The sequence below is a fragment of the Herpailurus yagouaroundi genome, unplaced genomic scaffold, assembly GCF_014898765.1.
Source record: "Herpailurus yagouaroundi ecotype Mexico unplaced genomic scaffold, PumYag 141, whole genome shotgun sequence".
NCBI classification, from domain to species: domain Eukaryota; kingdom Metazoa; phylum Chordata; class Mammalia; order Carnivora; family Felidae; genus Herpailurus; species Herpailurus yagouaroundi.
The window spans coordinates 54,240,021-54,259,055 of record NW_024412396.1 but is presented as its reverse complement, the minus strand read 5'-3'; the positions used below and the strand labels follow the sequence as shown (position 1 = coordinate 54,259,055).

The window sequence follows — 19,035 nt, the reverse complement described above, 5'->3', positions numbered from 1 at the left end:
GTGTGTGTGTGTGTGTGTGTGTGTGTGTGTGTGTGTGTGTGTGTGTGGCATTCATTTGCAGTTACATTGTTTGCTGCTCTTCTTAAAAACAAAGTATTGTCTTTGACCATAAATGTGTGGTATGGTATCAGAGTCCTATTTGCATATGGGTTTTAGGTATATTGAAACAAGCAAATCCTTTATTTAATCCTCTCTGAGATCAGCTGAAATGTTTTAAATAGACACAAAAGGTAATCCGTTTCCCTCAATTTAGGTGAAAAATATTCAGTGACTGCCACCTTACTTATGATGACTGGTAATGAATGGTAGGTGCTGCTATTGTTTTTTGTTTTCGTTTTTGTCAACTACCAACCTACCTGACTTACCTTTCATCACTTTCTTGCTTTGTGAACCCCAGAGCGCAAATCACACCAAAGGAGTACCCTGCTTGGTTACAAAAAGCTTCAAAATGCTACCTAGGACAGACAGTCACTAAACAGAGTATCTGGAAAACGCATATGCCCGCCTCACATGCTAACTCATTTTATGTCAAATAAGATAAAACCAGATGATTGTCCACGTAATTTTTCCTATTCACTTTCCTCTTTTACTAAGCCATCTTCACTTCACTTTGAGGCAATATCCATGTCTATAAATTGGGGACAGTAATAATACTGACTTAAAAGGACCTTAGAGAGGATTAATTGGGATAAGAAATGCATAAACCTTGGTGCCTGCAGGTCTTCTATAAATATTAATTCCACACACTGACTATTGTTTGTACCTACTGTGCACCAGACATGGTGCTGCATAATGGAATAAAGTAACAAATGTCCCTTTGCCTTCCCAGAGCCACCCTCTCCCTCTCTCTGACTCTACTCACTCCCTCCATGGGCAATCATGACTTTAAATGAAGATTTTAGTCAGATTATGCTAAAGAGAGTGTTGTGTCTTTGGATAGCTACTAAATATAATGAAACAGTGAAATGAAACAGTGAAAAGTCACAATGTGGCGATAATGAAATTGATTATATGGGCCAAATATGAACATCAATCATTTTTTAAGAGGAAAAAGGAAGGAAACTTTCTAGTTGTAAGATCTATAAATAATGTCACAAATATTTCTAGACACAGTTTCTTTAGTATCAGTATTTTCATTAGAAATGAGCTGAATCCTTCATTTAATTAAAAGCATTGGGTTTGTGGGGTTTTTTTTGCAGTAATATATTTTTTTCTGAGACATTTCAGAAGCTACAGATGCCCTTGAAGGATATTAAGTGGCATTGCTGTGACATGCTGTTTTTCAGATGACCCATAATTATACTTAATTTCTTTCCCAGGTAGCTTTTAAAAATAGCTGGAACCTGCCATTTGAAGGATTTGATCTATATTTTTAGAAACTTTGGGGGAGTGGAGGGGCAGGTGTTTGATTTTGTTTTTGTCACTCCAGTAGTGCTCAGGGAAAGCATTTGAAATGAGTGGAAGGAGAAGATAATCTTTTCCTCAGCCATTACTTCATTTCAGCTACTTATGGAATAGCCTATGACAACATGGTGTTTGAGGAAAAAATAGAATTGAATTTCTTAGTTCTTTTGGAACAAGTCTAATAAATATTAATATAGGGGAATTATAATATGCAAAAGAATTCCGGTGTAGAGTTGGCAGATACATCATTGGGAATAAACTGGGCAAGAAAAACACCAAAGACAAAAAGCTGACATGGGTAGATAAATCACCCTGGCGGAGGCTGGCAGGATCGTGCATTAATATCTGAGTAGTACCCATAGATGGCCAATCCTCCTGGTGAACAACCATGTGATAAACTGGGATAGTCAACAGGCCAACTGGATAATTTCCACGATTTTGCTGTCAGTCATTTCTTCCTGACTGTAGAATGCCCACAGCCTGTACTTTCAAACCACATAGTGATTTGGGGACTTTAGAGATTACAGGTAGAAATGCAGAGATGGGCTGCTAAGAGTCCTTGAGTTTATTTAGAAGGGAAAGTAAGGATGAAGTAGGATGCTCTGTTCTAACACTGAATCTCTAGAAGAACTGAAGGATTGGTTAAAGCAATTCTTAAATTTCCTTGGAAGTTGTAATTTGCTTAGAATATTCTATGGTACATTTTTAGAAGTCCCAATTTGAATAAATTGATAGATTATGATTGATTGTTCAAGTCTTTATTAAACTAGAAGGTAAATGCAGTATCCTGCTCCTCCATAGGATAACTCATGAGAGTTAAAATGCAACTTCCATACTTCTGGAAATCAGCACGTAATGCACACCTACATATTCTTCCCAAGATGCAAGAATGTAGGCAAATCACTGTATGTCTGTATTTCTTTTTGTGATATATGATTTAAAAAAACATACCTGTTTGTAACCAATGACATAAACCATGCAAAACATGGGTGATTATGGGGGTTGGAGGATTGGGCAACACTTGCCACTTTCAGGGCTGGGTGGCTTAATGGCCCATTAAAATCTGTTTGCTCAAGGTAAAGAAGCTTACCAAGCTTAAATTCGGTATGAGGTCTCACCAGAGATGAAACGTTAGCAGTCTGTATTAGGGTCAAGCAAGGTCTCAGCCAATTAGATTTGCACACTTCCATTTACTATGTCAAGAGGCCTCAGGAGTACAGGGAACCAAGCTCAGTAAAATACATTCTACTTGAAACTTTAATGACCACTAAATTTTATCACTCTATTTTACCTAAAATTCGCAACTTAATTTTAATTCTGAATCTATAGCAGTAAAACTGGAAAATAGAATACCCTGAAAGCGAAGTAGTCTATGTCTGAATGTATGGAAGTTGATTAATAGACCATGGCCTTTGAGAATAAAAGAAATATGAAAGTGTGACTGGTTCTGTTTATCCAAAGAGATGCAAAGCACAAGTGTTTGGGATTCAGCAGCCTCCTTCCTTTGAGTCAAGCTTCTACAGAAGCCTCTAAAAACAAACAGACGCCCTTTGGAAACATTTTTAAAATGCAAATATAAAGTGTAATTTTTGAGTTCAAGTGCCCAAATTTTACTCTGTGACAAAGTTTTATAAAAACTTGGTAGAGAAAATGAGCCAACTGAGTGTTACAAATTTTATAAATTGTTCCCACAAGGGGGGAATTTATTTTATGTGTCTCCATATACCAGCCCCTTTGCAGTGGACTCCATGAAAAGCAACACTTCCAGAAAATATCCCTTAGGGCCTTTGTCACAGTCTGAACCGTGGGCTCCATGAACACTGCGGCTGATGGAAGAATGGCTTATGTTTTCTTATGAAAAATGAAAAACATCTAAGCCTGTTACGATGTTTTGCAGTGTTGAGCTTGTCTGGGATTTTTTGCCACGCTTCCGGAGTAGTCAACTGTCACCTTACAATTTGTGGCAGTTTCATTTGGGTTACAGTTTAAGTAATTACTTCAGGACCAGTCTCTTTTATGTGTGCATCTACTTATTCTCCTCAGTCACGTCCCTGGATAGGCCTCAAACTTTGGATAAATAATAGTGTGTCTGCCATTTGAGCTGCTATAGCAAAACTACCATAGACTGAGTGTCTTAAACTAGAAACCTTTATTTCTCACAGTTCTGGAGACTAGGAAGTCTAGGGTCTAGGCAGTTTGACTGTTTATGTTCAGTAGTAATGTTGGCAGATTCAGATTCAGTATCCAGCCACTTCCTGGATCATAGGAGCAGAGACAGTACACTCTGGAATCTTTTTTTAAGGGTACTAGCCCATTCAGGAGGGCTCTGCCCTCATGACCGATCACTTACTTAGGGCCCCATCTCCTGATAACACATTCGGGATTAGGATTTCAACCTGTGAAATTTGGGGGGGACACAAATATTCAGGCCATTAACACTCCATTTTTCTGCCTCCTGATAACAATGACAGTTGTGAAAACAGCGTTCTAAGGAATGCTATAGTGTGCAACAGTTTTGGGAACAAATGGTTAGCAATAATACATTTCTGGTTGGAACCATTTCCATTGACTGTGAAATCTCTGAGGTTCTAGGGGTGCCTGGGTAGCTCAGTTGGTTAATCATCCAACTTCGGCTCAGGTCATGATCTCACAGTTCATGAGTTCGAGCCCCACGTCAGGCTGTGTGTTGACAGCTCAGAGCCTGGAACCTGCTTCAGATTCTGTGTCTCTCTCTCTCTCCTCCCCTGCTCACATTCTCTCTCTATCAAAAAATGAATAAACATTAAAAAAATTAAAAATAAAACAAATCTCTGAGGTTCTAAGTATTAATAGGAGATCATTGTAAGCAACTATAGTTCTCATTTGTAGAGCTGTCTCCCATCCTTATCTCTGGCACATTCTCCAGAATGTAAAGAAATATTGCAAAAGATTTCCCCAGACTGGGGTCTTGAAAACTCACTAATATTATGTTTTAATTATTAACGAATACTGATTTAGTAAGTGTTAGTTCCTGTCAAGGTTTTGCTAAATCGATCCAAAAGGCTTGATGGTCTGTGCATCAAAAGAGAAGAAAAAAATGACCCTCTGGCCTGTTAATGAATGATATTAATGGTAGACAATACTTTTGTGTCATATGCTGCTGAAACTTCTAAATGTATGTCATTGATTCCTTGTGATACTTCTAGAAGATAAATACTTTTATTTTCATTTTACAGATGAAGAACATCCCTGGCTTGCTCAGCCAGTAGTTGGCAGGGCTAGTACTTACACTAGAATCTGCCTGTCTTCTGTACTACTGTGTTTCAATGCCTCCAGAGCTTATGGAGAACACAACCTCCACACTTTGTTTGTTTGTTTGTTTGTTTGTTTGTTTGTTTAGGTTCTTGGCCTCTGTTTCTTTGGATTTCTTCCATCTTTTTCTTCTAAGAGAATGATTCATTGAAAAATATATTAAGAATTTGGTGTGGTAAAATACTAACTCACCTCTTAGCTTCTTAAGAAAAGACTATAAGAGGAGAAGATGGCGGCGTAGGAGGACGCTGGGCTCACCGTAGGAGGACGCTGGGCTCACCGCGCGTCCTGCTGATCACTTAGATTCCACCTACACCTGCCTAAATAACCCAGAAAACCACCAGAGGATTAGCAGAACGGAGTCGCCGGAGCCAAGCGCAGACAAGAGGCCCACGGAAGAGGGTAGGAAGGGCGGCGAGGCGGTGCGCACTCCACGGACTGGCGGGAGGGAGCCGGGGCGGAGGGGCGGCTCGCCGGCCAAGCAGAGCCCCCGAGTCTGGCTTGCAAAAAGCGGAGGGGCCTGACGGACTGTGTTCCGACAGCGAGCGCGACTTAGCGTCTGGGAGGTCATAAATGAACAGCTCTGCTCAGAAAGCGGGAAGGCTGGAGGACAAAGGGAAGGAGAGCTGCTGAGCCCCCTGACGACAGAGCTCAGTTTGGTGGGGAACAAAGGCGCTCGCCAGCACCATCTCCCCCGCCCATCCCCCAGCCAAAATCCCAAAGAGAACCAGTTCCTGCCAGGGAACTTGCTCGCTCCCCGCAAACACCCAACTCTGCGCTTCTGCGGAGCCAAACCTCCGGCAGCGGATCTGACTCCCTGCTGCTGCCACAGGGCCCCTCCTGAAGTGGATCACCTAAGGAGAAGCAAGCTAAGCCTGCTCCTCCTGCCCCTGTGCACCTTGCCTACCCACCCCAGCTAAGACACCAGATCCCCAGCATCACAAGCCTGGCAGTGTGCAAGTAGCCCAGACAGGCCACCCCACCCCACAGTGAATCCCGCCCCTAGGAGAGGGGAAGAGAAGGCACACACCAGTCTGACTGTGGACACAGCAGTGGGCTGGGGGCAGACATCAGGTCTGACTGCGGCTCCGCCCACCAACTCCAGTTATACACCACAGCACAGGGGAAGTGCCCTGCAGGTCCTCACCATGCCAGGGACTATCCAAAATGATCAAGCAGAAGAATTCCCCTCAGAAGAATCTCTAGGAAATAACAACAGCTAATGAGCTGATCAAAAAGGATTTAAATAATATAACAGAAAGTGAATTTAGAATAATAGTCATAAAATTAATCGCTGGGCTTGAAAACAGTATAGCTGACAGCAGAGAATCTCTTGCTACAGAGATCAAGGGACTAAGGAACAGTCACGAGGAGCTGAAAAACGCTTTAAACGAAATGCATAACAAAATGGAAACCACCACGGCTCGGATTGAAGAGGCAGAGGAGAGAATAGGTGAACTAGAAGATAAAGTTATGGAAAAAGAGGAAGCTGAGAAAAAGAGAGATAAAAAAATCCAGGAGTACGAGGGGAAAATTAGAGAACTAAGTGATACACTAAAAAGAAATAATATACGCATCATTGGTATCCCAGAGGAGGAAGAGAGAGGGAAAGGTGCTGAAGGGATACTTGAAGAAATAATAGCTGAGAACTTCCCTGAAGTGGGGAAGGAAAAAGGCATTGAAATCCAAGAGGCACAGAGAACTCCCTTCAGACGTAACTTGAATCGATCTTCTGCACGACATATCATAGTGAAACTGGCAAAATACAAGGATAAAGAGAAAATTCTGAAAGCAGCAAGGGGTAAACGTGCCCTCACATATAAAGGGAGACCTATAAGACTCGTGACTGATCTCTCTTTTGAAACTTGGCAGGCCAGAAAGAATTGGCACGAGATTTTCAGTGTGCTAGACAGAAAAAATATGCAGCCGAGAATCCTTTATCCAGCAAGTCTGTCATTTAGAATAGAAGGAGAGATAAAGGTCTTCCCAAACAAACAAAAACTGAAGGAATTTGTCACCATTAAACCAGCCCTACAAGAGATCCTAAGGGGGACCCTGTGAGACAACGTATCAGAGACATCACTACAAGCATAAAACATACAGACATCACAATGACTCTAAACCCATATCTTTCTATAATAACACTGAATGTAAATGGATTAAATGCACCAACCAAAAGACATAGGGTATCAGAATGGATAAAAAAACAAGACCCATCTATTTGCTGTCTACAAGAGACTCATTTTAGACCTGAGGACACCTTTAGATTGAGAGTGAGGGGATGGAGAACTATTTATCATGCTACTGGAAGCCAAAAGAAAGCTGGAGTAGCCATACTTATATCAGACAAACTAGACTTTCAATTAAAGGCTGTAACAAGAGATGAAGAAGGACATTATATAATAGTGACAGGGTCTATCCATCAGGAAGAGCTAACAATTATAAATGTCTATGCGCCGAATACTGGAGCGCCCAAATATATAAAACAATTACTCATAAACACAAGCAACCTTATTGATAAGAATGTGGTAATTGCAGGGGACTTTAACACCCCACTTACAGAAATGGATAGATCATCTAGACACACGGTCAATAAAGAAACAAGGGCCCTGAATGAGACATTGGATCAGATGGACTTGACAGATATATTTAGAACGCTGCATCCCAAAGCAACAGAATATACTTTCTTCTCGAGTGCACATGGAACATTCTCCAAGATAGATCATATACTGGGTCACAAAACAGCCCTTCATAAGTTTACAAGAATTGAAATCATACCATGCATACTTTCAGACCACAATGCTATGAAGCTTGAAATCAACCACAGAAAAAAGTCTGGAAAACCTCCAAAAGCATGGAGGTTAAAGAACACCCTACTAACGAATGAGTGGGTCAACCAGGCAATTAGAGAAGAAATTAAAAAATATATGGAAACAAACGAAAATGAAAATACAACAATCCAAATGCTTTGGGACGCAGCGAAGGCAGTCCTGAGAGGAAAATACATTGCAATCCAGGCCTATCTCAAGAAACAAGAAAAATCCCAAATACAAAATCTAACAGCACACCTAAAGGAAATAGAAGCAGAACAGCAAAGGCAGCCTAAACCCAGCAGAAGAAGAGAAATAATAAAGATCAGAGCAGAAATAAACAATATAGAATCTAAAAAAACTGTAGAGCAGATGAACAAAACCAAGAGTTGATTTTTTGAAAAAATAAACAAAATTGACAAACCTCTAGCCAGGCTTCTCAAAAAGAAAAGGGAGATGACCCAAATAGATAAAATCATGAATGAAAATGGAATTATTACAACCAATCCCTCAGAGATACAAACAATTATCAGGGAATTATGAAAAATTATATGCCAACAAATTGGACAACCTGGAAGAAATGGACAAATTCCTGAACACCCACACTCTTCCAAAACTCAATCAGGAGGAAATAGAAAGCTTGAACAGACCCATCACCAGCGAAGAAATTGAATCGGTTATCAAAAATCTCCCAACAAATAAGAGTCCAGGACCAGATGGCTTCCCAGGGGAGTTCTACCAGACGTTTAAAGCAGAGATAATACCTATCCTTCTCAAGCTATTCCAAGAAATAGAAAGGGAAGGAAAACTTCCAGACTCATTCTATGAAGCCAGTATGACTTTGATTCCTAAACCAGACAGAGACCCAGTAAAAAAAGAGAACTACAGGCCAATATCCCTGATGCATATGGATGCAAAAATTCTCAATAAGATACTAGCAAATCGAATTCAACGGCATATAAAAAGAATTATTCACCATGATCAAGTGGGATTCATTCCTGGGATGCAGGGCTGGTTCAACATTCGCAAATCAATCAACGTGATACGTCACATTAACAAAAAAAAAAGAGAAAAACCATATGATCCTGTCAATCGATGCAGAAAAGGCCTTTGACAAAATCCAGCACCCTTTCTTAATAAAAACCCTTGAGAAAGTCGGGATAGAAGGAACATACTTAAAGATCATAAAAGCCATTTATGAAAAGCCCACAGCTAACATCATCCTCAACGGGGAAAAACTGAGAGCTTTTTCCCTGAGATCAGGAACACGACAGGGATGCCCACTCTCACCGCTGTTGTTTAACATAGTGCTGGAAGTTCTAGCATCAACAATCAGACAACAAAAGGAAATCAAAGGCATCAAAATTGGCAAAGATGAAGTCAAGCTTTCGCTTTTTGCAGATGACATGATATTATACATGGAAAATCCGATAGACTCCACCAAAAGTCTGCTTAGAACTGATACATGAATTCAGCCAAGTTGCAGGATACAAAATCAATGTACAGAAATCAGTTGCATTCTTATACACTAACAATGAAGCAACAGAAAGACAAATAAGGAAACTGATCCCATTCACAATTGCACCAAGAAGCATAAAATACCTAGGAATAAATCTAACCAAAGATGTAAAAGATCTGTATGCTGAAAACTATAGAAGGCTTATGAAGGTAATGAAGAAGATTTAAAGAAATGGAAAGACATTCCCTGCTCATGGATTGGAAGAATAAATATTGTCAAAATGTCAATACTACCCAAAGCTATCTACACATTCAATGCAATCCCAATCAAAATTGCACCAGCATTCTTCTCGAAACTAGAACAAGCAATCCTAAAATTCATATGGAACCACAAAAGGCCCCGAATAGCCAAAGGAATTTTGAAGAAGACCAAAGCAGGAGGCATCACAATCCCAGACTTTAGCCTCTACTACAAAGCTGTCATCATCAAGACAGCATGGTATTGGCACAAAAACAGACACATAGACCAATGGAATAGAATAGAAACCCCAGAACTAGACCCACAAACGTATGGCCAACTCATCTTTGACAAAGCAGGAAAGAACATCCAATGGAAAAAAGACAGTCTCTTTAACAAATGGTGCTGGGAGAACTGGACAGCAACATGCAGAAGGTTGAAACTAGACCACTTTCTCACACCATTCACAAAAATAAACTCAAAATGGATAAAGGACCTGAATGTGAGGCAGGAAACCATCAAAACCTTAGAGGAGAAGCAGGAAAAGACCTCTCTGACCTCAGCCGTAGCAATCTCTTACTCGACACATCCCCAAAGGCAAGGGAATTAAAAACAAAAGTGAATTACTGGGACCTTATGAAGATAAAAAGCTTCTGCACAGCAAAGGAAACAACCAACAAAACGAAAAGGCAACCAACAGAATGGGAAAAGATATTTGCAAATGACATATCGGACAAAGGGCTAGTATCCAAAATCTATAAAGAGCTCACCAAACTCCACACCCAAAAAGCAAATAACCCAGTGAATAAATGGGCAGAAAACATGAATAGACACTTCTCTAAAGAAGACATCCGGATGGCCAACAGGCACATGAAAAGATGTTCAGCGTCGCTCCTTATCAGGGAAATACAAATCAAAACCACACTCAGGTATCACCTCACGCCAGTCAGAGTGGCCAAAATGAACAAATCAGGAGACTATAGATGCTGGAGAGGATGTGGAGAAACGGGAACCCTCTTGCACTGTTGGTGGGAATGCAAATTGGTGCAGCCGCTCTGGAAAGCAGTGTGGAGGTTCCTCAGAAAATTAAAAATAGACCTACCCTATGACCCAGCAATAGCACTGCTAGGAATTTATCCAAGGGACACAGGAGTACTGATGCATAGGGGCACTTGTACCCCAATGTTCATAGCAGCACTCTCAACAATAGCCAAATGATGGAAAGAGCCTAAATGTCCATCAACTGATGAATGGATAAAGAAATTGTGGTTTATATACACAATGGAACACTACGTGGCAATGAGAAAAAATGAAATATGGCCTTTTGTAGCAACGTGGATGGAACTGGAGAGTGTGATGCTAAGTGAAATAAGCCATACAGAGAAAGACAGATACCATATGGTTTCACTCTTATGTGGATCCTGAGAAACTTAACAGGAACCCATGGGGGAGGGGAAGGAAAAAAAAAAAAAGAGGTTAGAGTGGGAGAGAGCCAAAGCATAAGAGACTGTTGAGAACTGAGAACAAACTAAGGGTTGATGGGGGGTGGGAGGGAGGAGAGGGTGGGTGATGGGTATTGAGGAGGGCACCTTTTGGGATGAGCACTGGGTGTTGTATGGAAACCAATTTGACAATAAATTTCATATATAAATAAAAAAGAAAAGACTATAAGAAGGTAAATGACTTGTACAAAATGCATTAAATAAATCAGATAATACTGGGGACTAATATTAGTGAAACTCCTTACTGCTTTTCTATTTAACTTTAAAACTATTTACAAACCCTTAGGCTCTAAGCTTTATGTATACATGGCAACTGGGCTGTGTGTGTGTGTGTGTTGTGTGTGTGTGTGTGTGTGTGTGTGTGTGTGTGTGTGTGTGTGTGTGTGTTTGTCTCTTGGCATGTGAGGAAACTTTCACTTCCTGGTGCACGATTATGAGCAATCCAGTAATCTCAAACACTTCTAGGAAGGAGAAGGGTCATTTTTCTTTTTCCATTCTGCACCTTTTCTTTTTGCTTATTCATCATGCTTTAAACAAACAGACCAAAGAAAGTTGTTACTAAAGCCCTCCTTGGGCTTCTTCAATTTCAGTTTTAAACCAGGTTCAAAATATTCTGGCAAAAATTAAAGGCAACATTGAAAACGTTTGCATAAATTTTGAATTGTGGAAAAAGTGATAAAACTAAAATGAGCTGAAAGAATGAGTAATAAGCATCTCTTCATATCTTTGTCTTTTTATCATAATCACTGATGATTTGGGTTTTTAAAAATTGATTCTGAAGTGCATTCCTTTTCCAGAGTATCTGCATTACACTTACTCTTCTAAATTTAATTTGTTAGAAGTTTAATGTTTACTTTTAAAAGTGTGAAGGCTTATTAGCATGCTAATAAATAACATTTAATGTCTATTAACAGTACTTCTATATTTGCTCATAAAATGGAATAGAAAAATATTACCTACAAGAGATTCCATGCCTTTACTACATTCTGGGTGTAATTGAAATCCCTAGTTCTCATTTCACTGTTAGAAAAGAACTAATAAATTTGTCACCAGTAAAACAGGGGTGGGGGAGCAGAGGCCATTTATGAGCTCTGTAATGAATCTAACTCCTGCAGCCTAGACCTGAAAGAATTGGGAGACCAGCACAATAGAGGTGCCATTTAGCTGCACAGCATCACAGCTAATTAAGTTTAGATCTTTGCTTTTCTTTACCCTTTTTTCTGATATTTCCCCAGTGGTATTGGCTGTGTGTCTTCAAATGGCCTAATATCACACCTAGAAATAGAAGCAGTTGCAACTCACTTTAGAAACGCATATGGCAAAAATACAATCCCTTTTGAGGATATGGTAAATAACTGTAAGAATGTGTGCAAATAATGGTTTTTATTTGAACATTAAATTTTATTGTGATATAGTATGTGTTTTGTTACACTGTCACCTGACATCTATTAAAATTAGGGTTCTGGAATGCTGTTCTGGCCTGTGTAATTTTGAGAAAGAGGCTCTAGAACACTCCTCCAGTATGAAACCTAACCTCTGCCACACACAAAATATAGTTCTCATGGTAATAAAAAAAGGTATCATCTTTATAGACATATATATATAAATATACACATATATGTATTTCTTAATGTGCAGTCTCAGCTCAACCACAATGTGGAATTCACTACATTTAATGTCTTTGAGTCTACTTCTCTGACTTTCAAAATGAATGAAATTAATAATGTTGACCTATTGAGAGTTTTGGGGAATGTCAAATGAAAAATACTGTCAGCACATAATAAGCTTGTAATAAATAGTGTTGAGTTTTATGATACTGCTAATTTAAAAGGATATTTTAATATCCAGTGTCCCTGTCACTCCTGAAATTAAACAAACCCAGGACCTTTGCATTTGCTACTTCCTCTCTCTGTAATGCTTTCCCTTAGCTCTTTCAGTGATGGCTCATTGTCATCCTTTCAGTTTCAGCTTAAATGTCACCTCTTCATGGACATTTAACCTGGCCAAACTGTCTAAAGTAAATCTCTGTCCTCACTCTCCATCATGGTGTTTGAGTATCCTCTTTATTTATCTCTTAGTCTACTCCTTTCGAATATAAACTCAATGAAGGCAGAGAGACCTTATCTCCCTTGTTGATAACTGTGCACCCAATGTCCAACAAAGTATCTGCTCAATAAGTGTGAATGAATGGATGAATTAATTAAATGAATAAATGAGTGAAAGGGAGGGAAGGAGGGAAGAACAAAAGAAAGACATTGGAAGGAATGAATAAAAATGATGGATAAAAGGAATAAAGGACAAAAAAAAAGAAACTTTCATGGCCTGAAGAATGATTTATATTCTGGATATATGTATTTATGCATATGCAACTTTTAAACGTTATTTTTTTAATGTTTATTTCTTTTTGAGAGAGAGCACAAGCAGTGAGGGAGGAAGGAGAGAGGGGGACAGAGGATCCAAAGTGGGCTCTGTGCTAACAGCAGAGAGCCTGATGTGGGGCTGGAACTCACAAACCATGAGATCATGACCTAAGCCAAAGGTGGACTCTTAACTGACTGGCGCCCAGGCACCTGTAAATGTTATTTTAACGTTTAGGGGCACCTGGGTGGCTCAGTCGGTTAAGCGTCCGACTTCAGCTCAGGTCATGATCTCGCGGTCTGTGAGTTCGAGCCCCGCGTTAGGCTCTGTGCTGACCGCTCAGAGCCTGGAGCCTGCTTCGGATTCTGTGTCTCCCTCTCTCTGACCCTCCCCCATTCATGCTCTGTCTCTCTCTGTCTCAAAAATAAATAAACGCTAAAAAAATTTTAAAAAAATAAATAAAGTTTAAAATTTGGGTAAAATTTTTCTGATTCCTGTCGTCTTTCGTTTCTTGTCCCTGGTCAATGTGTTTCACCTTATCTTCTCCTTCCAGAAGCTTACAGGGGTTGTTTTGCTATAGGGTGACCTCCTTCTGTGAGACAGTAAGTAATTTTTATGGGATACTGACACCTTAGAACAGAGGGTTGCCAAACTTTTTGTGAAGGGCCAGATTCTAAATATTTTCAATTTTACAAGCTATGTGCTGTCTCCCAACGACTCACCTCTGCCACTATAGAAAGAAAGCAACCATAGACAATATGTAAAGAACTGAATGGACTGTGTTCCAATAAAAATAATTTAGGGAAACTGAAATTTGAATTCCATGTAATCTTCACATGTCATAAAATATTATTCTTACTTTGATTTTTCTTCAGCCAAATAAAAGCGTAAAAGCCATTTTTAGCTCACGGACCTATAAAAACAAGCAGCAGGTTAGAACGGCCTTAGAATGAACTAGTTTAATGGTTTTCTCTCCCAAGACTGTTGCCTTTTAAAAGATGAACTAGATTGGGGGAGGCAAAGAATAAATTTCTATTGGTAGAATTTCTAATAATTTTGCAAATGGGAGAAAAGCATAATTTTGAGTGATCAGACCTTCCTGAACTCCGAAAATCACACTGTATCAGTGGTCCGTTGTCAACAAGTAAGTTGTAAGTGTTAAAAGTAGCTTTCATTACTGACTAAAGTTGCCCAGGTGTGCCTGCTAGCAAACTCCCACCTTATTTATTCCTTCCCATTGTAGACTTTGGAGTTTAGGATTAGTTGCATCTAACGATGTTTGATGTGAAAGCAAGACAGTCTGAGGATACTTGAGCTCTATAATCCTGAAGAATAAACTGTTTTCAACTTCAAGTAATGATTTCCCTAAAATTTGTGCATGTAAGTTGAGTAAGGAATTATTTGGGGAAACATTTTAAGAGCACAGTGTGACATAATTTTCTAAATGCAGAAATTAAAAATTCATTAAAAATTATTATAGTCGTATTAGTGTTATCTTTATAGCTATGACTATTGATAGTGCTTTCGAATGTTTTAAGACAATAGAGCTTTCCAACTTTTTTTCTTTACTCACATCTCTCTCAAACAGCCAAAGCAACTGTTTAAAATTCCATCTTGGGAAGATGCTAGTCAGACTGCAATGAAAAATCAGAATGAAGCTCAATTTGAAGAAAAAGCAGTTAAGTATTTCATAGGTAGGAATATTTAGGATATTTGGAACTGAATAGTCAAAATACGTCTGCTTTATTTTGGGACATGCAGGTTAAGTCAGCCTTCAGGTATGCATCTCAGAAGTGTAACTAGAAACTAAGTTGTTGGGGTTTTTCCTCGGTTTTCTTGGATACTAAGAACAGTGCACCATTGATGGTCAGAGTACAGATAATCTGAGGCTAATTTTAAATCCTTTAACTACCTTTCCCTTCCTACCTGTGCTTGTATATCAGGAAATGGAGATTAATAATAGTTTTGATCTTAGTCAAATGGAATAGGAAGCAAGGAAAACCTTACTCGTGTCAGCCAAATACATTATTTTGAAACCATCTGCTTATGTCTGATTATCTTTATCAGCACCCTCTCTCTTTAGTATAGAACAGTGAGAGGTAACTGTACAGAAGCCCACGGAAGGAGTATGGGAATGAGGGTGAGACAGCCATAGGTTCCTGGTGCTTTAATTCCTGAAACAATTGAATAAATGACTGCATGTAAATTGAGATGAGGATTATTAGAATTGCTCAAAGGTAAGCAATTTAATTCCGAAGGTGGACTGTTTGCTTGTAACATTTCATGGCTCAGTTTGTGACCTGAGTGATAGTCAACCATCGAGTGCTAGGGTTGAAATATTCAGGAAGAAGGAGCTTGGGACAGTGGGTTCCATGTGGGTTTCTTTGTGAATATTCTTCACCTGGAATCCCAGAGGATGTGTGCCCTTGAGGGAATCAAAGGAGATGGCAGCCTCAGGGAGTCTCATTAGGCCAGCTATGTTTGGTGACAGTCAAATACACACTCTGAAAGAAAAAGCATACCTTACTGTTTCCCACAAATTCTTCCTGACACAAACCTACTCATAAATTATGCCATAATCACTACTGCAGTATGATTTGCATAAGAGTTCAGAGCATATTCAGCTGATATATGACTAACCTCGCCACTGGAGACATGTACTTTACTTTTTTAAATGTAAATCTTTGGGGGGGAAATACAGTGTGTTGGTTTCTGGGTTGCTGGTTTTCTCCCTCTACTACTCAACTTCTGTGTGTGCATCTCTTTTGAGGGGACAGTCTTTGAAATTACATTGGTTGTCATTTGCATTGCCCCTAGCCACCATCATAGCCTTTATATTATCTGCAAGTAATTTTTAGTTGTTCCCCAGTCCAGATGTCATTCACAGAACTCTTGTTACCCATTATCAGCAGACTCACCGTGGAATTGCACAGTTCTGGGAGAAAGACAGTTCTGTGTCTTCTGCCCTCTATTTGGTTTGTAGTCTTAACCTCTAGCCACCTGTGAACCACATTGTACGTTAAAGAGGAATCTTAATTCGATTCTTCATTTTAAAGGGAAAAAAAAAAGGAAACCTCATTGCTTTGTTCTGCGATCTGAAACACAAAGGGTAAATCTGAGAGGTTTTGGTGTTAGTGTTACACAACAGACTGGAAGTGTTTACAGGGATTTCAAGCAAAACCCTACTTCACCTCTCAGGCTGCATTTTCCAGTGTGAAATCTGTCAAAATAAATCACCACAGCTCCATTTTCCATATCTTCCTCTTCCCCACCACACAGACACATGCACACATCCCACTTTGGTGTAGGCGCAATCTCCAACTTCTCTGAACAAGGTCAAACAGTGATACAAACAGTGCCAAAGTATAAGGGTCAGTGATCACCTCTCAAGATCGCAAACCAAAAATGCAACCAGAGTGTTGCCCAGGAAACCTACAGAACAGCTGGCTGCCTCCCATCTCTATCATTGGTAGTAGATGAGAGAATAGATCAGAGATGTGGAGCACATATTTTGACTCTGTTCGTAAATCCTGTTTCTGATTCTATCAGGGACTTGTCACACCCCTAGTGAAAAGCAGGTAATGAGGAAAGTTACTGGGTACTCCCTCTAGGTTACGAAATGACACATACCTTTAAACCGGCTTTTCTGGATAAGTCAACATGTTGAAGGGCATACTTACAGCTTTTTAGACAAAATGTTGATACCTTGCTGCGTTTTTCTTTTCAGCGTTTCCGTTTTGTTAGTTTGGATCCTGTAGTAGATTATTTGAAAACGGCACATAAGCAGCTAGAGAAATGAATTTACAAAGATAGACTACATGTGGGGCACCTGGGTGGCTCAGTCAGTTAGGTGTCCAACTTCGGCCCAGGTCGTGACCCTGCGCTTTGTGGGTTTGAGCCCGGTGTCAGGCTCTGTACTGACAGCTCAGAGCCTGGAACCTGCTTTGGATTCTGTGTCTCCCTTTTTCTCTGCCCCTCCCCTGCTTGCACTCTATCTCTCTGTCTCCCAAAAATAAATAAATATTTTAAAAAAAAATTTTAAGATAGACTACACATATCTAAAAGATGGGTGCAACGAACTCTGGATGATCAGGAAACCGCTGCAAGCTGCTCTAATGCCACTTATTCTAAAAGTTTTTCTTGAGTGTCCAGTAATTTTATCTGACTTTTAAGTAACATGGAACTTTATGTATAGATCATTGTTTCCTTTGATGTATTCAAGGTCAAATTATGCTATATTTTGAAGCTTTTTTTGGCGTGGCAACATTAAGGTTGTTTGCGGTTTTTAGCTCTTTATTTTGTTTCAATTTATTTTAAATCACTACGTGAAACACCTTTTTTTTTTTAGTTTATTTATTTATTTTGAAAGAGAGAGAGCATGAGTGGGGAGGGGCAGAGAGAGAGAGAGGAGAGAGAATCCCAAGCAGGCTCTGCACTGTCAGCATGGAGCCCACTGAGCCTAAATCAAGAGTCAGACATTTAACTTGACTGAGCCATCCAGGCACCCCAAAACACTCATTTTATTGCCATATGGAAATTCATAGAGAAAAATGCACATATTTGTGTTTCATTTTATATCATATAAGAAGTAGTAGGTAAAGTGTGAGTATTAATTAAATAGAGTTAACAATATAAATAAGCAAATAAATAAATAGAGTTAGCATTGACAGGAAAAATGCCACACAGTGGTCTCTCTGGGTGAAGCCAAGTGTATTTTTCTTTCGGAAGAGAGGCTTTTTGGATTTAGAACAGCAATGGAGGGAGTCCCCATTGTGGATCTTTGCTTGCTTTTTGAAAATTATTCATCCATCAGTCCTCGGGAAGTTTCCAGAATTATTCTATACTGTTAAAGATCCTTAGACTTGGAAGAGTGAGAGACTCGTTTTATTCTTATACCATTCTTATACCAATATGCCATTGGTTTTCATATGCAAATGGATATATGTAAAGCATTCTTGGAAAATGCCGCATTATTGTGATAAAGTCACTAGGCCTGTTCAGTTGTACTTAACAGAGGCAAAACTCAGATTGTTTAGATCTAGAAGGCCTCTACATCTCTTAGATGCGAGATAGACGAATCCATGTGTCTACTTGATTGGCTTGGATGAATCAAATAAACTGTTAATGACCAGGGATTCAGATACCAATGATCCATATAGCACTCATTTCCTAATTTAACCTACAAATATTTTCTCATCTCCGATGATGCTAATGAACTAACTGCCTTGGTTCAGTTATAAATTCCAGTGTACAACCAACCCATGGTAACCAAGTAGCAAAGGAATATATACAGCTCAAGGCAGGTTAACTGACCTCAGCATAAAAAGTTAAATTATGTGTTTTTATAGTACATATGCCTCTCCCTTCTTGACATGTCAAGCCGGAATGAATTATAGTGTATTGTCTAACAGCATTATTGATACTCAGAAGTTTTATGAAATATTCACTTTGTTAAGAACAGCTACCACTTCACAGTGGAGCTCAATGACTATGCAGTGACTACATACATAATCTTTCAGAGTAAACATTAAATGTTGCCATATCAGGTGTTTCTTAGACTTTCCCCCTCCTTAGGTAGAATGAAAAGAATAGTGGAAAGGAGATTATCCGGTCACAAAAAATTTATATCAACAAAACAGGTTTTCTTCCCCCAAGCACTTTTTCTTCAAAATATTGAAGGAATTTTTTCCTTTGTTTTTTGTTTAACCTTCCACTCCCACTTGTTTCTTTCCTTGTTACTAGTGTTATTTTTTCAGAAATACTTCACACATGAGAAATGAACAGATTCGATTTAATAGAATATTTATACAATATTCTTACATCTTATTTCAAGTGTTGTTTGGAGTAAAAGGACTTGAAGGCCCATCGGTGGGACCCTAAGAGTCTGCGATTCTCCTAAAAGTGCGTGCAGAATTATGTGTATGTTGTGGATAATGTACATTTTCCTGGGGAGAAGATCAAATTTCCTCAGACC

General features: G+C 39.3%; 1 protein-coding gene across 5 annotated transcripts in view; it reads left to right on the top strand.

Moving 5' to 3' along the window:
• CEP128 (centrosomal protein 128) overlaps nt 1–19,035 on the top strand; it is a 398,532-nt gene that overhangs the window by 313,226 nt on the left and 66,271 nt on the right. For 4 of the 5 annotated variants that reach the window (XM_040477908.1, XM_040477907.1, XM_040477909.1 and 1 more), the window contains one exon: nt 14,650–14,739. The exons of the other annotated variant lie outside the window; for it this stretch is intronic. In XM_040477908.1, coding sequence (XP_040333842.1) covers nt 14,650–14,739 — 90 coding nt within the window. The remainder of the gene's footprint in view (nt 1–14,649; nt 14,740–19,035) is intronic. 5 annotated transcript variants of the gene reach the window in all.